General features: G+C 41.1%; 1 protein-coding gene and 1 pseudogene across 1 annotated transcript; one reads left to right on the top strand and one right to left on the bottom strand.

Moving 5' to 3' along the window:
- Window positions 1-1,032: 1,032 nt before the first annotated feature.
- Window positions 1,033-10,136, top strand: LOC108376530 (putative nuclease HARBI1; annotated as a pseudogene).
- Window positions 2,466-4,151, bottom strand: LOC108376551 (uncharacterized). The gene is made up of 2 exons (XM_017632770.1): window positions 3,784-4,151; window positions 2,466-3,670 (listed from the first exon to the last, which is right to left on the bottom strand). Exon 2 carries the CDS (start codon window positions 3,515-3,517, stop codon window positions 2,525-2,527), a length of 993 nt encoding a protein of 330 aa, XP_017488259.1. The 5' UTR covers window positions 3,518-3,670; window positions 3,784-4,151; the 3' UTR covers window positions 2,466-2,524.
- Window positions 10,137-21,025: the final 10,889 nt, after the last annotated feature.

Raw genomic sequence — 21,025 nt, forward strand, 5'->3', positions numbered from 1 at the left:
ATAAAGATTCAAGAACGATTCACTATCGAGCCGCAAGGACTTCTTCCCGGTTATTTAAGACGGTAATGGAGGATATGCCTTCTGTCGACCACAAAACCAAACGTGAACGTGAATTGCTGGCGAAAACGTTGGACCAAATATTAAAAAATTTTGGGCGGGACGAAGTTCGCCGGGTAAGCTAGTATTATATAATATGTTCGATTTGTTTTAACGTTGTTTGTATAAATCACAGAAAAGAAATAATTTTTTTTCCCTAAAAATCTATTTACAAAAACGTCCAACAGCAAAAAAGTTTTATAATTGAAAATCTAACACAATATCAGAAAAATCGAAAACAATTCTATATAACATTTAGATTTATTTTTACAATATTTGTAGAAATAACCCGAAAAAAGAATTTTTTTGTCAAAAAAATGTTTTCACAAAAAACACAAACACTTATGGGAGTTTTCTATTTGCAATCATTAATAAAATATTACAAAGATCGGAAAATGTTATATAATATTTTCGATTTATTTGCATGTTACTTGTACAAATCAACGAAAAAAAATTTAATTTGTTTACTAAAAAAATTATTTTTACAAAAAATCTAACAGTTTTGGGTTTTCTATTTGAAATTTACCCAAAATATCACAAAAATCATCAATATTCATATTTAATTAACATTCCAAACGTCTCGTGAGACTTAGCTCTGTTAATATTATTCTTTTCTGCTTTGTATTTTGCTTTCGCTGTTAAGTTTTCCAAAAATTGGTCGCGAACTGTGTTGCGAATTTGTGTTTAAACATTTAAAAAATTTTGTAAAAATATTTAAAAATGAGCCATTCAGCCCAGTTAGTAAATTTTGTGGCTTCAATAACCAAAATGACGCGCATCGTCCAATTGGTTTACAAAGCGTACGAGCGTGTTCATAAAGCAAGCAAGAGGAGGTGGTGGGTACGCCCAGTAAATTTGACTCGGGAGAAGGAGGGTTTTTATTTGACATGCGTCCAACAACTTAAATCGAAAGGTGAGTAGCATTTCTATAAATCAACCAGAATGAGCGTTGCTAATTTCGATTTGTTGTTGTCGTTGCTAAAAGAAAGGTTGCAACGGTTCTCGAATAGGCATGCCATAGATCCCGAAACACGATTGGCCGTAACATTATTGTAAGCAAATAAATAATCTTAAAGACACGCATATTAATAATAATAATAATAATAGATTGGCGCGTACACATATGTCCGATTTGTGGCGTGCGCCTTGATGTTGTCACACAAAGCGGAGGGACCTACAGTTTTACGCCGACTTCGAACGGCGATTGTATTTTTATGAGAAGCTGTTTTTCATGGCAGAAATACACTCGGAGGTTTGCCATTGCCGGCCGAGAGACGACCGCTGTTAAGAAAAAACCTTTTTTCAATATTTCTGCGCATATTACGTTACTATTAAAATCCTTCTTCTTTCAATAATTGCAGTCACTTGGCTCAAAGATGCAATTATCGTAAGCAAATAAATAATCTTAAAGACACGCATATTAATAATAATAATAATAATAGATTGGCGCTTACACATATGTTAGTGTTTGGCCGAGCTTCTCCTCCGATTTGTGGCGTGCGCCTTGATGTTGTCACACAAAGCGGAGGGACCTACAGTTTTACGCCGACTCCGAACGGCGATTGTATTTTTATGAGAAGCTGTTTTTCATGGCAGAAATACACTCGGAGGTTTGCCATTGCCTGCCGAGGGACGACCGCTGTTAAGAAAAAACCTTTTTCCAATATTTTTGCGCATATTACGTTACTATTAAAATCCTTCTTCTTTCAATAATTGCAGTCACTTGGCTCAAAGATGCAATTGTCAAATTCTAGCCTGGGCATTCAAGTTAGGTTTGTCGACAGTTCGCAAAATTATTTTTGAAACGTGCGATGCTATTTGGGACGAGCTTCATGCGATATACGTTTCACCTCCTTCACCAGCAGAGTTTGAAATCATCGCGCAAAAGTTTTACGTCAAGACCGGCATGCCAAACTGCTTAGGAGCAATTGACGGAAAACATGTCAACATAACCCGCCCGCGAAATAGTGGTTCGTTATATTATTGTTAACCGCCGTTCTCAGTATATAAAAACCCTTGCGAATTTAACCTTAATCAGGCTGGCTACAAATATGGCGCAAGGGCTGGTTTATTTCTATTTGGAAATTAACAAATTACAGGTTTGAATATGTAATAGAATGATGTTACTACTTACCGCAGTGTGTCCTTCTTCTTTGCTTGACGGCGGCTAACAGATTGAATTGAGTGCGCGCTAAGCACTGCATAAACCTATCGTTCTCGGTGCGCGAACGGTTAATTGCAAAGCTCATGCGAATGTGCACATAAAGGCAAAGAAGATTGACGCAGTGCGGTAATTTTATACAAACAAATAGTAAGGATACAAATAAGAAATGTAATAACTGCATCCATGTATGTACTTTGGCTCGTACATACGTATGTACATAGAGATGCGCAGACATATGTACATATGAGCGTTTAAGCGTCGACGTTATACCGTAGAAAGGGCGTGCTGCGACATCCCCGCCCCCGTGAATCGGTCCGATTCACCATTTTCCACGTCCAAGATGGCAAGCTTGGAAACGGCACGCCGTTTCGTTCCGGCAGAGGTACAGATATCTACATGCCTAATTTCGCCATTACGTCCAGGATACAGCTGCTCCACTTTGCCACGAAACCATTCTCTCCGCGGCACGTTAGTTTCGCAAATAAAAACTAGATCGCCTTCCTTTAACGGCGTTGTTTTCTCACACCACTTAACTCGCCGCGTCAATGTGGGCAGATACTCGGATATCCACCGCTTCCAGAAGTGATCCCTTAATTGGCGCCATTGTTGACGCAAGACGAGCGTGCCCTCTATGACGTCTATTGTGCTCGGTGTCTGTGCTATGTTTGGAGCTCCCAGCAGGAAGTCGTTCGGTGTCAGCGGCTGTTCCTGGTTAACGGAGATAGGCAGATGCGTAAGTGGGCGCGAATTTATGACGTTTTCCGCCTCGATAAGGAAGCAGTTGAGAGTGTGTTCTCGAGGCGATACTTCTTTAAGCGTGTGACGCAGTACTCGCTTGACCGACTGCACCATCCTTTCCCAGGCACCACCTGCGGAAGGATTGAAGGGCGCGTTGAACACCCATTCGACGCCTCTTTGCGTTAGTTCGTCCTGCACGTGGAGACAATCAAAGACTTCGTTGAAGCGCTTGGCTTCATTGTTTGTCCCAACAAAGTTCTTGCCGTTCTCGGACCTTATGCGAACTGGTACTCCGCGCCGATTTATAAAATTGCGGATTGCAATTATACACGAATCTGTGCTCAGATCGTGGGCTAGTTCCAGGTGGACGGCTTGCACGGTGAGGCAGGTGAATAGCGCCACCCATCTCTTTTCTGTGCTTCGGCGAACTGTTACAGTGAGCGGCCCGAAGTAGTCCAGACCCGCGTAACTGAATGGCCTCACGTATGCGGTAAGCCTATCGACTGGCAGAGGCCCCATTAGTGGCGCGATAGGGACAGCCTTATTGAGGCGGCACACTTGGCAGCTGGAAATAACGCTTCGTAACAGGCTACGTAGTCGAGGTATCCAGTATGTTTAACGGACGGCGCAAATTGTAGCCTCGGTGTTCTGATGGCGCATCAGCTTGTGGTGGTGAGCTACGACCAGCTTGGTGAAAGCGTGCTTAGACGGCAAAATGATGGGGCGTCTTGTACTCATTGGGAGCCAGCTGGCTGCATCAATGCGTCCATGAACGCGAAGGNGTGGTGAGCTACGACCAGCTTGGTGAAAGCGTGCTTAGACGGCAAAATGATGGGGCGTCTTGTACTCATTGGGAGCCAGCTGGCTGAATCAATGCGTCCATGAACGCGAAGGGTACCTTCCTCATCGATATACGGCGAGAGTTGGCGTAGTGAGCTGTAGCGTGCGACATCTCGCCCTTCTTTAAGTTGCTGAATCTCTGGACCAAAACGCTCATTTTGTACTAGACGGCATACAAATAACTTCGCTGCTTCGACGTCAACTGCTGTCAGCCCATAGCGACGCTCGGCTGAGTTGCGATGGCGGCAAAGACCGATAAAGTTGAGAACCCAAGCTGTCGTCCGCACCAGTCTGTTGAATGTGGATAAGCGTGTGAAATCTACAAGATTACTTACGATGACCATAGCATATTTAGGTCGGAGCTCCTCGTCGTGTTCGTCGTGATGAATGGCGAAGGTCGCGTCATTGGGCCAGTACCCTTCTTCTCGGCATAGAAAAGTTGGTCCCTGACTCCAGCGGGCATTCGGCGCGAAATCAACTTCACTGCTGAAACGCGTGGCTTCGTCGGCTAGGTTCTCCGCAGTAGGTATCCACCTCCAGTTCGAGGCCTTTGTGGCGGCCAGTATTTCAGCCACACGGTGCTGCACAAACGGCTTGTACCGTCGGTGCTCACTGCGGATCCACTTCAGCACTGTTGTTGAGTCGGTCCCAAGAAGGCAGTCATTTATGACAGCGGAGTGTTCTTCACGGATCGTCTACATTAAACGGGTCCCCAAGACGGCCGCTTGCAGCTCTAGCCTCGGTACCGTGAGCGGTTTCAGAGGAGCGCACTTAGTTTTCGCGCAGTTGAAGCTGGCACTCACCTCGTTCTGGTAGGAGGCTCTCCAGTAAGCGACAGCGGCAAAGGCGTCTTCGCTGGCGTCAACAAAAATATGGAGCTGCAAATTTTGTAGCTTACCGTGGCCGAAGTAGAATCTGGGGACGGCGTACTCAGTTGCAGCGTTGTCGGGCAGTGGTTCGTCCCAGCGCGTATTTTGTTTCCATACCTCTCTCATAAGCAATTTAGCGCCGATGACGAAGTGGCTTAGAAAACCTAGCGGGTCGAAACCCGACATGACCACGCTAAGGAGTTCTCGTTTGGTTGGGCGCTTAGTACCGGCCATTACCTCTGGGTCGACTTTATTAAATTGCAAGTTAAATTTGAACTTGTCTGTTGACGGCTGTCAGTAAAGACCGAGTACCTTCTCGGTCACCAGGCCCTCTTTGCTTGAAATCGGTTTGGTAGCTTCAGCACCACCCAAAGCTTCATCAAGGGTGTCGAAGCTATCCACGAAGTCATCCACGTAGTGGTAGTCCAGAATTGCTTGTACGGCTCGGCTTGTGGAGTTATGGCGATGTTCAAGTGCGTTTCGCGTCTTGACGTAGTGCGCTGCGCATGGCGAGCAAACAGCACCAAACGTCATGACGCACATCTCGTATACTTTGGCTTGTCTTCCAGAGTCACCGTCGCGCCAGAGAAACCGCTGGGCGCATCTGTCTTCAGGCTGCATCACCAATTGGTGAAACATTTCCTTAATGTCGCCCGACACGCCGACTGCTCCTTCGCGGAAATGAAAAAGAATCGATGGCAGAGGCCGGTACTCTTTCGGACCCTTTAGCAGCATAGAGTTCAGAGAAACGCCGTCGTCCTCGGCCGCGGCGTCAAACACCATTCGAAGCTTCGATGGCTTGTTAGGGTTCACCACAGCGAAATGTGGTAAGTACCAGGTGTGAGATGTCACCATCGAGGCTTCCGCTGGCTCAAGCTTACGCGCATAACGCTTTTCGGTGTATGACTCTATCGTTGCCTTATACGCTGCTGCGAAGTTTGCGTCTCGGTCCATGCGCTTCTCGACACCCACTAATCTCCTTAGTGCCATGGAGTAGCTGTTAGGCAGATGGACGTCGTCTCGCTTCCAGATGAGACCTGTTTGGAACCTGCCCCTAACACGACGTGTGACCGAACTCAAGATAGACCTTGCGCGAATGTCTGCTGCGCTTTCGATTGGTGGCGACGGCCGCACCCCGAAAGTTTCGAGGGCGAAGTAGTTTCCAACCAGCTCATGCAGCGACTCATCCGCCACATTATTGACTAGTAGGCACGAGGGCGTTGCTGACAGGCTTCTGCTGGTTGGCCCAAACACCACCCAGCCCAGTTCAGTATTGGCGACAAATGGACCATTTGTTCTCATCCTCAGCGTAGTTGATGGCAAACCTAGGTGGCAGTGGTCGAGACCGATGAGGAGTTTTGGCGTCACTCCGGTGTATGGCTGAACCGGCAACTGACACAAGTACTTTTCGTCGCTATGCAAGTCAGCTCTGGATAAACTTTGCGAGGGTAACTGTAGGTTTGGCACCGCATATACGTTCCGAAGCTTGTATAAATAAGTCCACCACAACTGAAGGCTCTTGGGCTGACCGTCCACCAACCCATTGTATGCTGAGGCGTTGTGGTTGCCCATGCAGACCCAGCTCTTGGGCGAGTGTCTCATCTAGCATTGTGACTGAGGAACCTTCGTCCAGCAGTGCGTATGTACGACGCGCTTGTTTCGTCCATGCAAAGTGACTGGAAGAATACGAAACAGGAGTCTACCTTCAAATGCGTCAGCGGAGCAGCTGAGAACAGCGGCTTCTGCGTCGTTCGAAAGCTGACGTTGGAGTACTCGTTGCGCTGACTGCGCTTGTGTGTCGCTTACGTCGTGACTTGGAGATGGTACTGGTTTTACGTTGTTGTTGGAGACCTCGTGTAGCAGTTTATGGTGCATTCTAGGGCATCCATTGATGGCGCATTGTTTCCGTCGATGACAATCTCGTGTAGCGTGACCAGCGTGAAGGCACGCGAAACATAAGCGTCGTGATTCGGCCTCTCTCCATCGGTCTGCCACTGTTGCCTCAATGAAACCTTTACACTCAAACACTTTGTGGGCGCCCTGGCATATTGGGCACCTTCGTGTCTGTTGCTTTTTGTCGACGTGCAGGACTACTCGGCGTTTCGAATCACGTCCGGGCTCTTCATCGTAAATGGTACAGATCACGTTGGCAAGTGAGTTTAGCCATTCACTGAAGTGCATCACTGTAGCCCGAGGCTTTACTTTAGCAGCAACCATAGCCCACTCGACTCGCTTGCTTGTTGGTAGTTTGGAAGTAAGCTCATCGAGGAGTGTCGGATTGGAAAGCTGATGCTCACCGTTGGCAGACTGAAGGAAGGCACAAATGTTCCTCACCTTCGTGGCAAACGGAATCAGTTTCCCGACTGCATTTTCGGAGATAGGGAGGATTTCACGCACTTGGGATAGCTGACTGCGTATAAGTTGCTCCGGCCGGCCAAATCTGAATTGCAACTGATCGACGATGCAGCTTACATTGCTGGGGTGAATCAGCAGAGATTTCACCACTTCACGTGCCTCGCCTTTTAGACACTTCCGTAGCCTCTGGTTATTTTCGAAGTTGCTGTAGCCGTAAGCTGCAGTTGACTCCACGAATGCTGTGTGGAATATAGGCCAGTCTTCGGCCCTTCCACTGAAATCTGGTAAATCGATAATTTTTCTTGGCATGATCGAACCGTATGACATGTACTGCATATTCCCGTGACTTATGTTGGCGGAAACGGGTGAAAATAAGTAAGTAAGTAAGTAAGTAAGTTTTATTCATTATTATCTTAAAAGAATTAAATTTGATACATCAAATACACAGATACATTAGTAAAACTTAATTTAATAAGATAATAGTTAATGGCGTTGAGTGTCCCAATAAATGGACAGAGATAACGCCATATTCTTAATATATATAATTAGATGTTGAGTATTGTGGGGTACAAATAGTTGTAAACAAAAAAGGAATATGGATTATCCAAAAATCAATTTGCAATTAAATTTACCAGATAAAAATTACAGAAGAGTAGCAATACAATTTTTTGCAATATTTAAGTAGAAAAAGCGATCATGTTAAAGGCCGCAGCAGAACTTCCATGTCGTCATGTTCGAAGCCGAGAAGCCACGATTTCACTGCCTTAAGGAAGACGGTTAACCTTCTAATGACTTGAATAGCTTTAGGGAGTTTATTAAAAACCATACAAGATACTATGGTAAAGAAACTACGAAACATGGTGGTGCGAGAGGCAGGTACTGCAACATTTGAATGCGAGCTGCTTCTCAACCTGTACGAATTGCATATTGGATGAGTGGTGAGAGGTTGGTACACTGACGGAAGCGGTTGAGGCATCGTATAGATTACCTGCTATCGACGAGGTGCTGCAAGTGGCCGATGTCCCGTTGGCTGGGCTATGCACAGTAGCTGTACTGGCTGGAAGCGAATAACGGATGTTGGCAAATGTTGGTCCCGTATTTGCATGTACGGTTACCGGCTGCACGGATAACGGTTGCGTTAATAGCAACGAGGGCGACCGCTCCGCGGCTACGTCAGCGCATGCAGGGGCGGTGCTACTACCGGTACCACCATTATTCTGGAGCGCCACTTTCAGAATTTCGTTTTGCATATCACGTTCCTTCAAAGCGCTTTCCAGCAAGGCTATTTCCATGGTGAGAAGGTCACTTTCTTGTCGAGATGTGATAATGGACGACGAGCTTGTGGGAGCTGCGGCAGTTTTGGATGCTGGAACCTTCTTAGTTGCCCCAGTGGCATTGGGAGCGGCAACACTGGGTTCCCTGGCTGGGGCCATTTTAGCACCTCCGGCGGTACCAGGGGCGGCGTCTCTAAATTCCCTGGCTGGGACCATCTTAATAGCTCCGGCAGCGGTGGGAGCGGCGTTGCTAGGTTCCCTGGCTGGGAAATTCTTCGTGGCTCCTACAGCAGCAGGAGCGGCTTCGCTTGGCTCCTTGCCTGTAGTAACCTTAATGGATCCGGCTGCAGTGGGAGCTGTATCGCTACCATCCCTGTCTGAGATACTAGCAGCTCCGGCGGTTGCGGGAGTGCCCCTAGCTGGGGCTCCGCTGGTCGTCGCAGTAACATATGTTTCGGCAGCAGAAGTCTGGTTTACTGCAGTGGTGTTCCTTTCACTGGCGGCTGCATCGCCATCGACGTTGGACTCGCTTTCCGTATTGGAGCGAGTGACTCGGCGTGGAGGGTCGCGTGTCATCTTGCAGGCAATTCACGATGACAAGTAAGCACGAATTAAGGCAGATGTTCGACGTATGGCAAAGTCGCTTCAAATTGCTGTAGACACTATGCAGGAAACTGCCACTACTACGAGCGTAGATGCTGCTGTATACGCAAAACTCCAAAGATATTTTGCCGATTTACTGCGAAATAAAGATGTTAACCGCCGTTCTCAGTAGATAAAAACGCTTGCGAATTTAACCTTAATCAGGCTGGCTACAAATATGGCGCAAGGGCTGGTTTATTTCTATGTGGAAATTAACAAATTACAAGTTTGAATATGTAATAGAATGATGTTACTACTTACCGCAGTGTGTCCTTCTTCTTTGCATGACGGCGGCTAACAGATTGAATTGAGTGCGCTTCGCACTGCATAAACCTATCTTTCTCGGTGCGCGAACGGTTAATTGCAAAGCTCATGCGAATGTGCACATAAAGGCAGAGAAGAATGACGCAGTGCGGTAATTTTATACAAACAAATAGTAAGGATACAAATAAGAAATGTAATAACTGCATCCATGTATGTACTTTGGCTTTATGTTCGTACATATGTATGTACATAGAGATGCGCAGACATATGTACATATGAGCGTTTAAGCGTCGACGTTATACCGTAGAAAGGGCGTGCTGCGACAATTATAATTATAAAAAAACGTATAGCTTAGTTTTGTTGGCAGCATGCGATGCAAACTACGTGTTCACCTACGTGGACGTTGGGGCCCTAGGTAGTCAAAGTGACGTTGGTGTTCTAGCTAGAAGTGCTTTTGGAAAACAAATATTAAATGGAACCATTGATGTTCCTAGTGACGCTAATTTGCCTGGTACAGCGGGACGTTTTCCATACTATTTCGTTGGTGATAGCGCGTTTCCGCTAAAAAGTAATCTGATGCGACCATTTCCGGGCCACAGTTTACCAGCAGATAAGGACAAGTTTAATGCAACGTTGTCGAAAGCTCGCGTCCACATTGAAAATTGTTTCGGAATTTTGGCTAATCGATGGAGGATCTTACACACCAACATACATGCTTGTCCGAAGAACGTAGACAAAATCGTTTTGGCAACAATTGTACTGCATAAGTTTTTAATGTTACAACACGACAGAAATTATTTTACGCTAGATTTAGTTGACCGTTCCGATAATAGTCATGAGTATCAGGGTCGTTGGAGAAGCGAAATAAATCCGTTGGAATCAGTCCATCAATAAACTTAAAGATTTCTTAAATAATAACAGTGTATAAATATAAAAAAACTCGTATAAGTCGTATATATAACTTTTTTTTTCATTCACAAAATCTTTTAGTTTATATCGTTTCGTTCATAAATACCTCAAAAACAAAGTTCTTACCTTTTCCTAGTCCTGAATCCATAAATACTTCATATTCTTGCGTACACTTCAAATAAAACTTTTAGTTGATAAAATTTCTAGTACAGATTTATTTACTATATAACATTTTGACATTTTAATAAATTAAAAATAGTTGTCCCACAATCATAATAATTATAATAAAGCTACAAGCTTAACCAAACAACTTAAATTTTAATATTGCAATAACAGTAAAGTGCTGAACATAACTTTACGACACTCACATATTGAAAAGATTTTACCATTTATCTACATATTATTTAGTTTTAATTATTTGTTTATAAAAATATAGTTTATTTGATTTTAGAACAATAAGGTGTGAGTTTTATCCTTGCACCCACCCACTGTTGTTTTGGAGTTTTTTTTTTTGTTGAAGGTGTTGCTAATTTTCTCCATTTACAAAAAAACGTCCAACATACTTTTTATGGAAGAAAATAGGTGCGTTCGTTTAAAATCTCGAGTAAAAACCAACCAACTGCCAAATTCCGGCGAAATGTCATCTGTTCTCTCACAAGAGAGAAATATCCAAAATAGTACGCGAACAGAAAATTTGCTGAAACTTGCAAGTTAGACGAACAGCTGATATAATTTTTGTTTACATTCAAAAGTGTAAAATTTTAAACGTACGAAAAGTCATCACAAAGTGTTATACTGACCAGTTTATTGATTAAACAAATAACTACTTATTTCTTACAAGTTTAATTAGTCGGATTTTGTAATTTTAAACTTCCAAACCATCAAATTCAATTTTGTGATTTGCGTAAATGCCAACGAGCTGTTTTTGATCAGCTGTTTTCCTGTTGGCAAATTGCTGTTAGCAAAAATTTTTCCAGCAGAAACCAGCAGCTCCCCTCAAAATGAAATGTCACTTTGCTCTCTTAATTTCCCCTACTTTACAAGTTTTTGCGTACGCGAAAAACATATATATAATACATATACTAAGTTTAGGTATATATTTTAAAACGCTGCCAAAAATCGAGGAAACGGGGTACAGCTAATTTTCTTTAACACAATGTCAGCATATTAGTGGAGTTTGAGTTCAGGATTAAATTATAAACAAAAGGCTCATGTAATTAAGAGATTTAAACGTTTAAAAATGATGCTTACGAGTTGGCCTGTTATGACTTGTGGACACAGATATATGCATGCTCAATTTTCCTTTCCAAATATGTTTTTACATACACGCATATACTAAACTACGTACGTATATATTTTTATATATACTTGCATATTTACTGTGTATGTACATATAAATTTCGCCTTGTTATTTAGTTTCTTCTGATAAAAAAAAGTTGAAAATTAGTAGAGGGAAAGCAAAACATTAAATTATTCTCTAATCATACATATATGCTCATTATAAAATCGGGCTTCTAATGCTTCCGAGTGAGCTTCTATTTCCGAGAATACCATAGCAGAAACTTTGGCCTCAATCCAGTTCACTACACTTGTTGGCAAACCGGCTTCTTTCACCTTTTTGGCCAAACTCACAAAATGTAGCTCGGTGCTATCCTGCTCCTTCCTCTCCACGCAGAACTCGGAGCAAGTTTGAGTTATGTTTGAAGCCGCCAGGTCTATCAATGCCTCGAATTTGTCCCGCTCGTCTTCGTATTTGAAATAGCAAATGTATACTAGCATTTAAACAATATATATCTATAACAAAAAAAGGGTTTGTTCGTGTGTTCAATGATGCAACAGCATTACAAGATCGACTTAAGTACTAGCGCCGGGCATCTTCAGCTTTTCCATTGTCAATAATGTTAACTCGTATCGATGTTAGTTATTTCCCAGTTGAGATTTTGTGATATATATGTAGGTAAATAAATGGTGGAACAACATGAGAATGATCACCCACTTTTATTATAATTTCATGCATTCTTTATGCAAAAAGCGGAGGAAAGTATATGCAGCACTTTAGACGAAATTGCATTTACTTACATACATATATGTATATGTATATTACAAACTCTCAATTAGGAAGCAACCAACATTCACAAAATGGTTACTCTGGACACTGGTGATATGGTCGATGCGAGTTACTTGTAATTCTGGACACTAACGACACTGGACACTGTTAACAACATTGACACTGGAAAAGCTGGAGATGCCCGGCGCTAGTGCCACTAGCTACGTAGGAAATCCACTTCTCCGAAGCTAATCAAAATCAAAATAATCTTACCTTTCGTACCCGTGAACTATACGGCGGTGTTTCTGCCGCTGTGGGGCTTTCTTCGTCAATAACTACAAGCTCCTCGGGTATGCTTCCAATTTTTCTAAAACAAATATAAACAATGCACTTTTAAAAACAGTCTTTTTTAGCATACAATTAAATGTACATGTACTTACGTTCTGGTGCTTGTAACATTGCCCAGAAAAGACATCGCCTCCAAATACCTCCACTTACGCCGACGAGTTTCAGCACCGCTTCCTGATGTGCACAGCTCCATTCTTTTGCAGCGTTTATAGCAGTCTCGCAGCCCCTTCTACCGCTTTTTGCACATTGCCTCTATAAATTAACTTAACAATTAAAATACACAAATTAAATTTAAATTTTAAGTACCTATCGTCTAAATGAACATTTGAAGCGACCTCCCTCCAGGCGATTTCGCAGATTTTTATAATCTGCCAGGCCCAAATCGTATATTACTGGGCGATGGCGCACTTCCTCAATTAAAATTTCATCAATTTCCATGTTAAAACTTTAAAATGCTTAATAAAAACAGCTTGTAAAAATTACAGACGCGTGCGAAACAAAACAAATTGCAAAGCCCAATGACAATTTGCCAGAAGAAGAAGACAAGCCTATGTCGTCTGTCAAAAAAGAAATAGATGTAATCTGGCCACAGCTACAATTTTGGCTAGTCGCATTGTTGCCGTGTCGTCGCCAAAATAATTATCTACATAAGAATACGTGGTAAAATAATTTGACAGCTGTGGTTCGTAGCTCGTCGTTTTCAATGTGTTCCGCACTTTATACATATAAGAAAAGCATACCTGATTTCGAACGAAGTAATATTTACATATATCAGTCATCGACTGCACAGTATAGACAGTAACCAACCTTTTTGGGTTTTTGTTGTAGTAGTCGTTGTTGTTTTAGTTATATTCACTCCTGAGGAAGGCACGGGGTTGTGTGCTGCTATTTAATTGCCTTCCTCAGACTTTTTCTTAGATTTCAGGGTTGTGTGCTGTATTATTATTAGATAAATAAATTTAAGTATTTGTCAAATCGTGATTTTATTAAAAGAAAATTATAAATGGTGTTGAAAAACCAAACAAACACTCGTGCGAAAGCTCTATTTTTGTGTATTGTTAAAATTTATACATGGCGTACTTATTCTTTTGTGGACTTTATGTTACTTGAGAATTTAGACAACGTGCGAGCTGCCAGGTTCTGTTATCAATATAATTAACACAAGCTTTTCCGAGTGGTTGCCTTTCAATAAAAAGAATAAACAAATATTCGCAAATAAATTGGATTTATTTTATAACTGACAACTAACCTACGCTTTTTGTTCTTTTCTCCATTTTAATTTTGACTCCTTATTACCGCCAACAACTTTATGTGTATACATATTTACAAGCTGTCAAAATTTTGCGTAGTCCCACGAGCTAGGTAAAAACTATGGCATTCGTATTCACAACGAGAAATCTCAAAATTTTTGTTTGGTCTTTCCAAATTTTCTCTTTTTAATCAGTTGGCAAAGGCCCCCAGTGGCAGCGCTCCGAGCGTTGAGATAGTAATTTCATGTCAATTAGTAGTAAAGTTCCATGTTGAAAATTTTTTATTATGGCGAGAAAAATTTACATTTCTGCTGTGCCAATTCGTAACTTTTTACTGCTGGAAATTTTTGACAGTTGCTCTGGTTCAAAAGAAGTTGAGCAATTAAAATCAGAAATTATACAAAAAAGACTTGTCTTTACTGACATTTATTCTTCTAGAACTAAAAGCCATGAATTTATTAGACGCCTTAGTAATAAAATCAAACCATCAGGCCGGGTTGAAAATTTTCATTCACCTCATAGTTAACAAAAATTTACAATCCGTAGTACTTTTGTATCAATTCTCAAATGCGTATAATTTAAATCGTTTAGAAAATTAAAAGCAATCCTGCGTGCTTGGAAGGCGTGTGTACCAATAATTTCATCCCTAGCATATTCATCCCCGAGGAAGGCAGTCGCCAAATTCACCGAAGGTTGTTTACTGATTATATTGTGATCGACTGACACTTAAAGCATACGGTTGTGCTCAACAGTGGTATCGGTGAATTCTCTTTCGCATTCTATTCGTGAGTGTTTTTTTTTCACGCCTTGTGTGAATTACTTATATTTGATTTTTATTTGGTAAGAAAAGCGTATTATTACTGCTCTCGGTGGTAGGACAAATTAATATGTCCCTTCAGGGACCTCCCCTCGGGTTTGCCCTGTTATCTACAAGTCCAAAACCAAAAAGAAAAAAAACACACAATCAATAACCAAAGAAATATTTCCTACTCTGCCTTCAATAAAAAAAGATAACCCGAAATACCTTGTGGCTAGCGCAATAAATTCAATTAAACTATTAAATAAATACTCTTGCTTTGCCGTACACAAGGCTTTAAAAAACATTTCCACGGAAAAAATAGAAATCTCAAGTCTCAGAGACGGCAGCCTCCTGTTGTTCGTTAAAAATGATGCAGTTGCAAGAAAATTTCTCGCTACAACTAAATTAATTTTAGTTTGCGATGTGAAAATCGAAATGCACCATAATCTCAACAATTCTAAGGGCACCATTTATGCACCTTGCCTAAACGAAATACCAGAAACAGAGATAATTGAGAATTTAAAAGATCAAGGTGTTGTGTCAGTATATAAATTTCTTAAACGTAATGATGGTCAAACTGTTGCTAGTGGAGTCGTGTTGCTCACATTCGACTTGTATCAGTTGCCAGAAAAGATAGACGTCTCATGGTACACTACTAAAGTAAGGCCTTATTACCCAAACCCAATGAGGTGTAAAAGTTGTCAAATTCTTGGGCACACAACTAAGAGATGTAACAAAACCCCAGTATGCGATTTATGTGCACTTCCACCTCACACGCCAACACTATGCTCTCGTACGTTTTGCGCAAATTGCTCAGGCAATCATGCTGCCTCCAGTAAATCTTGCCCAAAATTCACCCAAATGAGGCAAATTATTACAATAAAAACTGACAAAAAATGGAGCATGCGCGAGGCTATAAGAATACATAGAATGCAAATAGCCCCCACTCTCAATGAATCTTCCTCCTCTTTCGCTAACGTAACAAAAAAGACTAGTAGTAATCAACAAAACAATATTAACACATCAAACGTAAGTAATCACCAAGCAGAACAAATCTCCACAAACATCAACAATTTAAATAATGTCAAAACAAATAATACCACAAAAGAAAATAGCAAAAATACAACAAATACAACATACAAGCCAGCATCACCTATTCCCACTGTTAGGACTCATCTCGCCTCCACCAGCAACTATAACAAAAGTAACCCACAAACCGAGCAAATATTTTCTAATAGCATCAATGCTAACATTAACACCACATTGAACACCGGAGCCCATTGTGGGGCTCTGGACATTCTAATAGAAGAGGACAGACTATGGAAGATATAATTTTGAGCCAAAACCTTATTGTCTTAAACGATGGCCTACCTACACATTTTTCCACACACCAAACCTTCACCCATCCTGATATAATCCTTGCATCCAGTTTCATAGCTCCCAACCTTTCCTCCCGAACATTAGACGAATTCCACAACAGTGGCCATTTTCCCCTTATAACAACATTTTCCATCCCCGATTGGTACGAAATCAAGCCACGATCAAAATTTTTAACAGACAAAGCCGACTGGGAAAGATTTCATTCTTTCTCCGTAATCCTATCGAACAATAAACCGGTATCAAAAAACATCAACGCAGAAGCTGCTAGTATTAAAACAATAATTCGTTCGGCAGCACACCGTACAATACCGCAAACAAACACAAAAACATTTTCCGCCAAATTACCATACTGGTCCAACCTACTTACCATCTTAAGAAATAACAAGCAAAAACTGTGAGCCAAATACAAGCACCGCATGACCGACACCAACCTCATTAATTATAAAAAAGCGAATGCTGCGTTCAAAAGAGAGCTAAAATCAGCCAAAAGACAGTCGTTAGAAAAATTGACAGCAAATATAAATCCTGCCTCAAGCCCTAAACAAATATGGTCAGATATAAGAATGCTGACGGGCTGCTCCCCTCGTTTCCTCATGCAATTTATCTATAATGAGCAAGGACCGATCTATACTTCACCAGATATCTGTGAAGAATTCGCCAAATCATGGTCGAGCTACTCCCACGACTCCAACTTCGATCCTGCCTTCAATTCCCTGAAAAACCAAACGTTAGCTGATAACTATTTCAATCCACACCCTTCAGCCAAAGCTACCCTTATGGAATCCCAAATTTCACTATATGAATTCGATTCAACGATTTCAAAAATGACAGGAAAGACACCGGGAGTGGATAAAATATCCTATGCAATATTAAATAACCTACCTGGTGTCCTCAAAATTAGACTTGTAAATCTTTACAATGAAATACTCAAGACCAGAATTTATCCCCAAGAATGGAAAACTGCCTTAATTGTCCCTATCCCTAAACCCAAAAAAACCCTCTACCCTCATCACGAACTTCAGACCTATCTCTTTGCCCCCTTGCATGTCCAAAATCCTTGAGAAGATTATTTCCGTTCGAATTCTGTGGTTCGCTAAAGCAAATGGAGTTCTTAGTCCATGCCAATTTGGCTTCCAAAAAGGAATAGGTTTTAACGAGTCGCTTTTATATTTCGAACATTTCGTATCCTCGGCATTAGCATCAGGTCACGTTTCGGTATTAAGTTTAGACTTTGAGAAAGCGTTCGATAGAATCGGGATCCATGTTGTTCTCAACCAACTCAAGCGCTGGAAAATTGGAAACAAAATATATAAATTCGTGAAATCCTTTTTGAGTAACCGCAAGTTTTCAGTCAGCATTAATAACTGCAAAACACAGGCACATAGCCCTTTAATAGTATACCGCAAGGTTCACCTCTCTCAGTGACATTGTTTACCATAGCATTTAACGATATTAGCTCAATTATCGCTTCTAATACCGCTGTGGAATACCTTATATACGCTGATGATGTTTTAATATTTTCTAAATTAAAAGATCTTTACAAAGTCATTAATTCCTGCTCGAACATTCTAAATGGCATAAGCAAATGGTCAGAAACATCAGGTGCCAATATATCAGCAAGTAAATGCTCCACTTTTCATATCTGTAGAAAACGTAAATGTTGCTTCCCCAGTTTGTCCTTTTCCAATGTACTAATCCCACATACTAACACATTAAGGGTTTTAGGCTTAATATTCGACATAAAACTTACATACAAGCAACATTGTGAAGCCATTAGAATAAGCTTATTGTCTAGACTTGATATAATTAGTTTTTATCATCTAAGCATTGCCATGTTCATCCACACACGCTTGTAAATATAACAAAAGCCCTATTCTTATCCAAAATTTATTTTGGACTTTGTATTTACGGACATTGTGCAAAAGCAAATATGAAACTTCTAAGTCCTCCTTACCATGCGGCAGCTCGAAGGAGTATTCGCGCGTTCCCGACATCGCCAACAAAAGCTGTTCTTGCGAAAGCCGGATTACCGGACATAGCCCAAAAGTAAAGCGCAACACGATGATGCTCTTACCCAAGCTTTTGCATTGCAGAAATGCACAGGTAAGCTCAGCGATGCAAGAATCACGCAGTATCTGTAAACCGTCCACCATACAACGTTGTGTTGCACTATTCCATAAACTTAATATCATATCAGGCGCGATATTGGCACCAATCCCAGTTTTCCCGCCATGCTTGAATCCAGAAACGTTTTTTATCACGGATTTGCTAAGGTTCTCCAAAGAGTCCACCTTTGCCCATGAATACGTCCAACATTTCAATAAAACTGTTGCTTCAATAAAATACGAATGGGAGTTGATTTACACGGACGGATCTAAAACAGACACCAGTACCTCGTTTGCAGTTACAAACCAACTTGGTGTTACCATCTCTGTCGGTGCATTACCATCCTACTGCTCGGTATTTACAGCCGAAGCAGCTGCATTGCTTGAAGCAGTACTATATGCCTCCAATAAAGGCGGCAAGTTCATCATTTGCAGCGACAGTAAATCTACTATAGACGCTCTCTTGAACCATTCTAATGAAACACCATTAATCACCGAAATTCGAAACAATATACTATTAAATAACAACACTATAAAAATTATGTGGATTCCGGGCCATGCCGGAATACAGGGCAACGAGTATGCTGACACTAGAGCCAAAGAAGCCGCCCAAGAACCCTTACACTTCAGTGAACATTTTACCAACAAAGATATTCGCAAGCTGGTACAAAAATCCCTACAGGAAATGCGATACATTGATTGGCACAATTACCAACACCACTACAAAACGCACAATCCTACTGGCATAAAACGTTTGTACCCTACAAACATGTCTTGCTATAGCAAGATATTTACTCGCCTCCGAATCGGTCACTCTACAGCAACTCATGTTCATATCCTAAATGGCAGAGTCAAGCCACACTGCCCTTTCTGTAACTCAAACGACTACACGACAACACACCTCCTCGATATCTGCCCAGGATGTGAAGACGCCAGAACTGCCACTTCTCCTAACTTCAAACTTACAGATTTGCTCAAAAACACAGATAGTAATAGCATTAACATAATTTGTAAATTTATTGTACAAGCTAAATTAAAAATTTAATTCATTAGCTAAAATTATGTAAAAAATTATACCCTACTCCGATTCACGGCCATCGTTTCCTCATGACCCACCCTCTAGCATTTCCCCAGCTACCCCTCCTCATGTAACTCCTTCAATGTTATGGTTGTATGTAAATATATCATTACTCTAGTTTAAGTTAACATAAGCCGAAGGCCCCAGCAGCCAGTGATTTTTTTCGTAAGTGTAATAGTTATTGATAATTGTTACTCTTTTAAATAAATAAATAAATAAACATTTACATATATACAAATACAAATATTACATATACACAATACAGGATTGCAAGAATATATAGCATTCTGTGGAAACATATGTATGTAAGTTAACTACACATATTTCGTAGATGTTTTTGCACAACCGCCAAAATCGGCATTGTGACAAAAATGAGATTTGGTAACCCTGAACTCCAGGCATCGAGATTTATGCATAAGAATCTTAAAATCGTTATTAAAACAACAGATTTGTAAATTAATAAATAGCTTGAGAAAATACCGCCTATCAAGGCAATGCCTTCAAACAAAACCCGTGTTTTCGCTCTCCTGTACAAATTTGAGCGCCGTAAGATAGGCGGCTTTGCAATTGGTCGATGGGCGGTTTTGCAAAAACATCTGTACGGCTGTACATTGACTAAGCAATATTTTTTTTTACCTCCACCTTTCATTTATCTAAATATAAAGTTTTTTTTCTCTTACATTTATAACACCCTATATTCGGGTCTGTGCACTTGCTAAAAAAAAAGAAAAAGAAGCATGTGCTTGCTAAACACAGCTTTAACAGTGGTACTATTTTCGGTGTTGTCAATCTGTCACGTATGTCAAAGTGACGCTAGACTTCCGCTCTGCTTTGTCGGCCTTTTTCACTTGGGCACCTGCAAAGTTAACACGAATAAGGGCCGGTTGTTCAATGTCTGATTAACACAAATCGGAGGTAGAAGCTCCGGTTAAGTTCAACGACTGCTTTATCGATCACGTGTTATATGCATGATGTCGAAATCGTCGATAGTGTAGTGGTAGTGATAACCAGACATTGAACAGCCGGCCCTTAATCGTCGATCCGTGTCTTATTAATTAATCCGGAAGTTTAAAAGCTAGTAAAGTGTAACAAAAGTTTTATTGTGAATCCTAGCAGGAATTGAAATATATATATGTTTTTTGTAATAAACTCGCTTTGCCGGCACGGAATATTCCTTGTGAATATTTTCCGTTCGAACTAAATGTGCCTTTTCTTGTCCACTAAGGTCACGTAACCTTCGGACCTATAATTCAACCTAACTAACCAACCGGGTGTACCCGTAGTCGCGGAAAAAAAACGCAAGGGCGTACAATCCCGACACCTATCATTCAAGAGGAATACGAAGCCCCAGGTCTATGACCTTCAATTACCCTTTTCCATTGAGTGAAGGTCAACTGCAACATCTGCGAGAGCCCTAACTGCACGCCCCATGTGGTATCCCATTGTGGCTGGACCGGCTAAGAACTTAATTTTCTCGTTTTAATTTTTGCGTAATGGTCACTGTAATCATGTTAACTCATGTTTAATTTTCCAATAAGAGTCAGCACGTGTAGCAAAGCAGCAAAGAAGTTTATTTGTTAGTTTATGGGTGCTTACATATTTACAGATTTACTTACAAGTGTATGTACATGTATCATGTATATGCTCAAAGTAGAGAGAGTAATTTAAGACCGATAATGAAACTAGAGTGACCAGTAGCTAGAAATTTTGTTTTAGTGGAAACAAAAGAGGAAACAATTTTTTTTATATAATTTTTGGACAAGCTATCGCAATATGAATAAATAAATAAATAAATAAAAAAATAAAAAAATTAATATATTACACCAGCAACCACTACGTTTTGGAGGCCTCTCAAACGGAGCACCGA

The sequence above is a fragment of the Rhagoletis zephyria genome, unplaced genomic scaffold, assembly GCF_001687245.7.
Source record: "Rhagoletis zephyria isolate East Lansing unplaced genomic scaffold, Rhagoletis_zephyria_1.1 Rzeph_scaffold_00100, whole genome shotgun sequence".
Lineage (NCBI taxonomy): Eukaryota > Metazoa > Arthropoda > Insecta > Diptera > Tephritidae > Rhagoletis > Rhagoletis zephyria.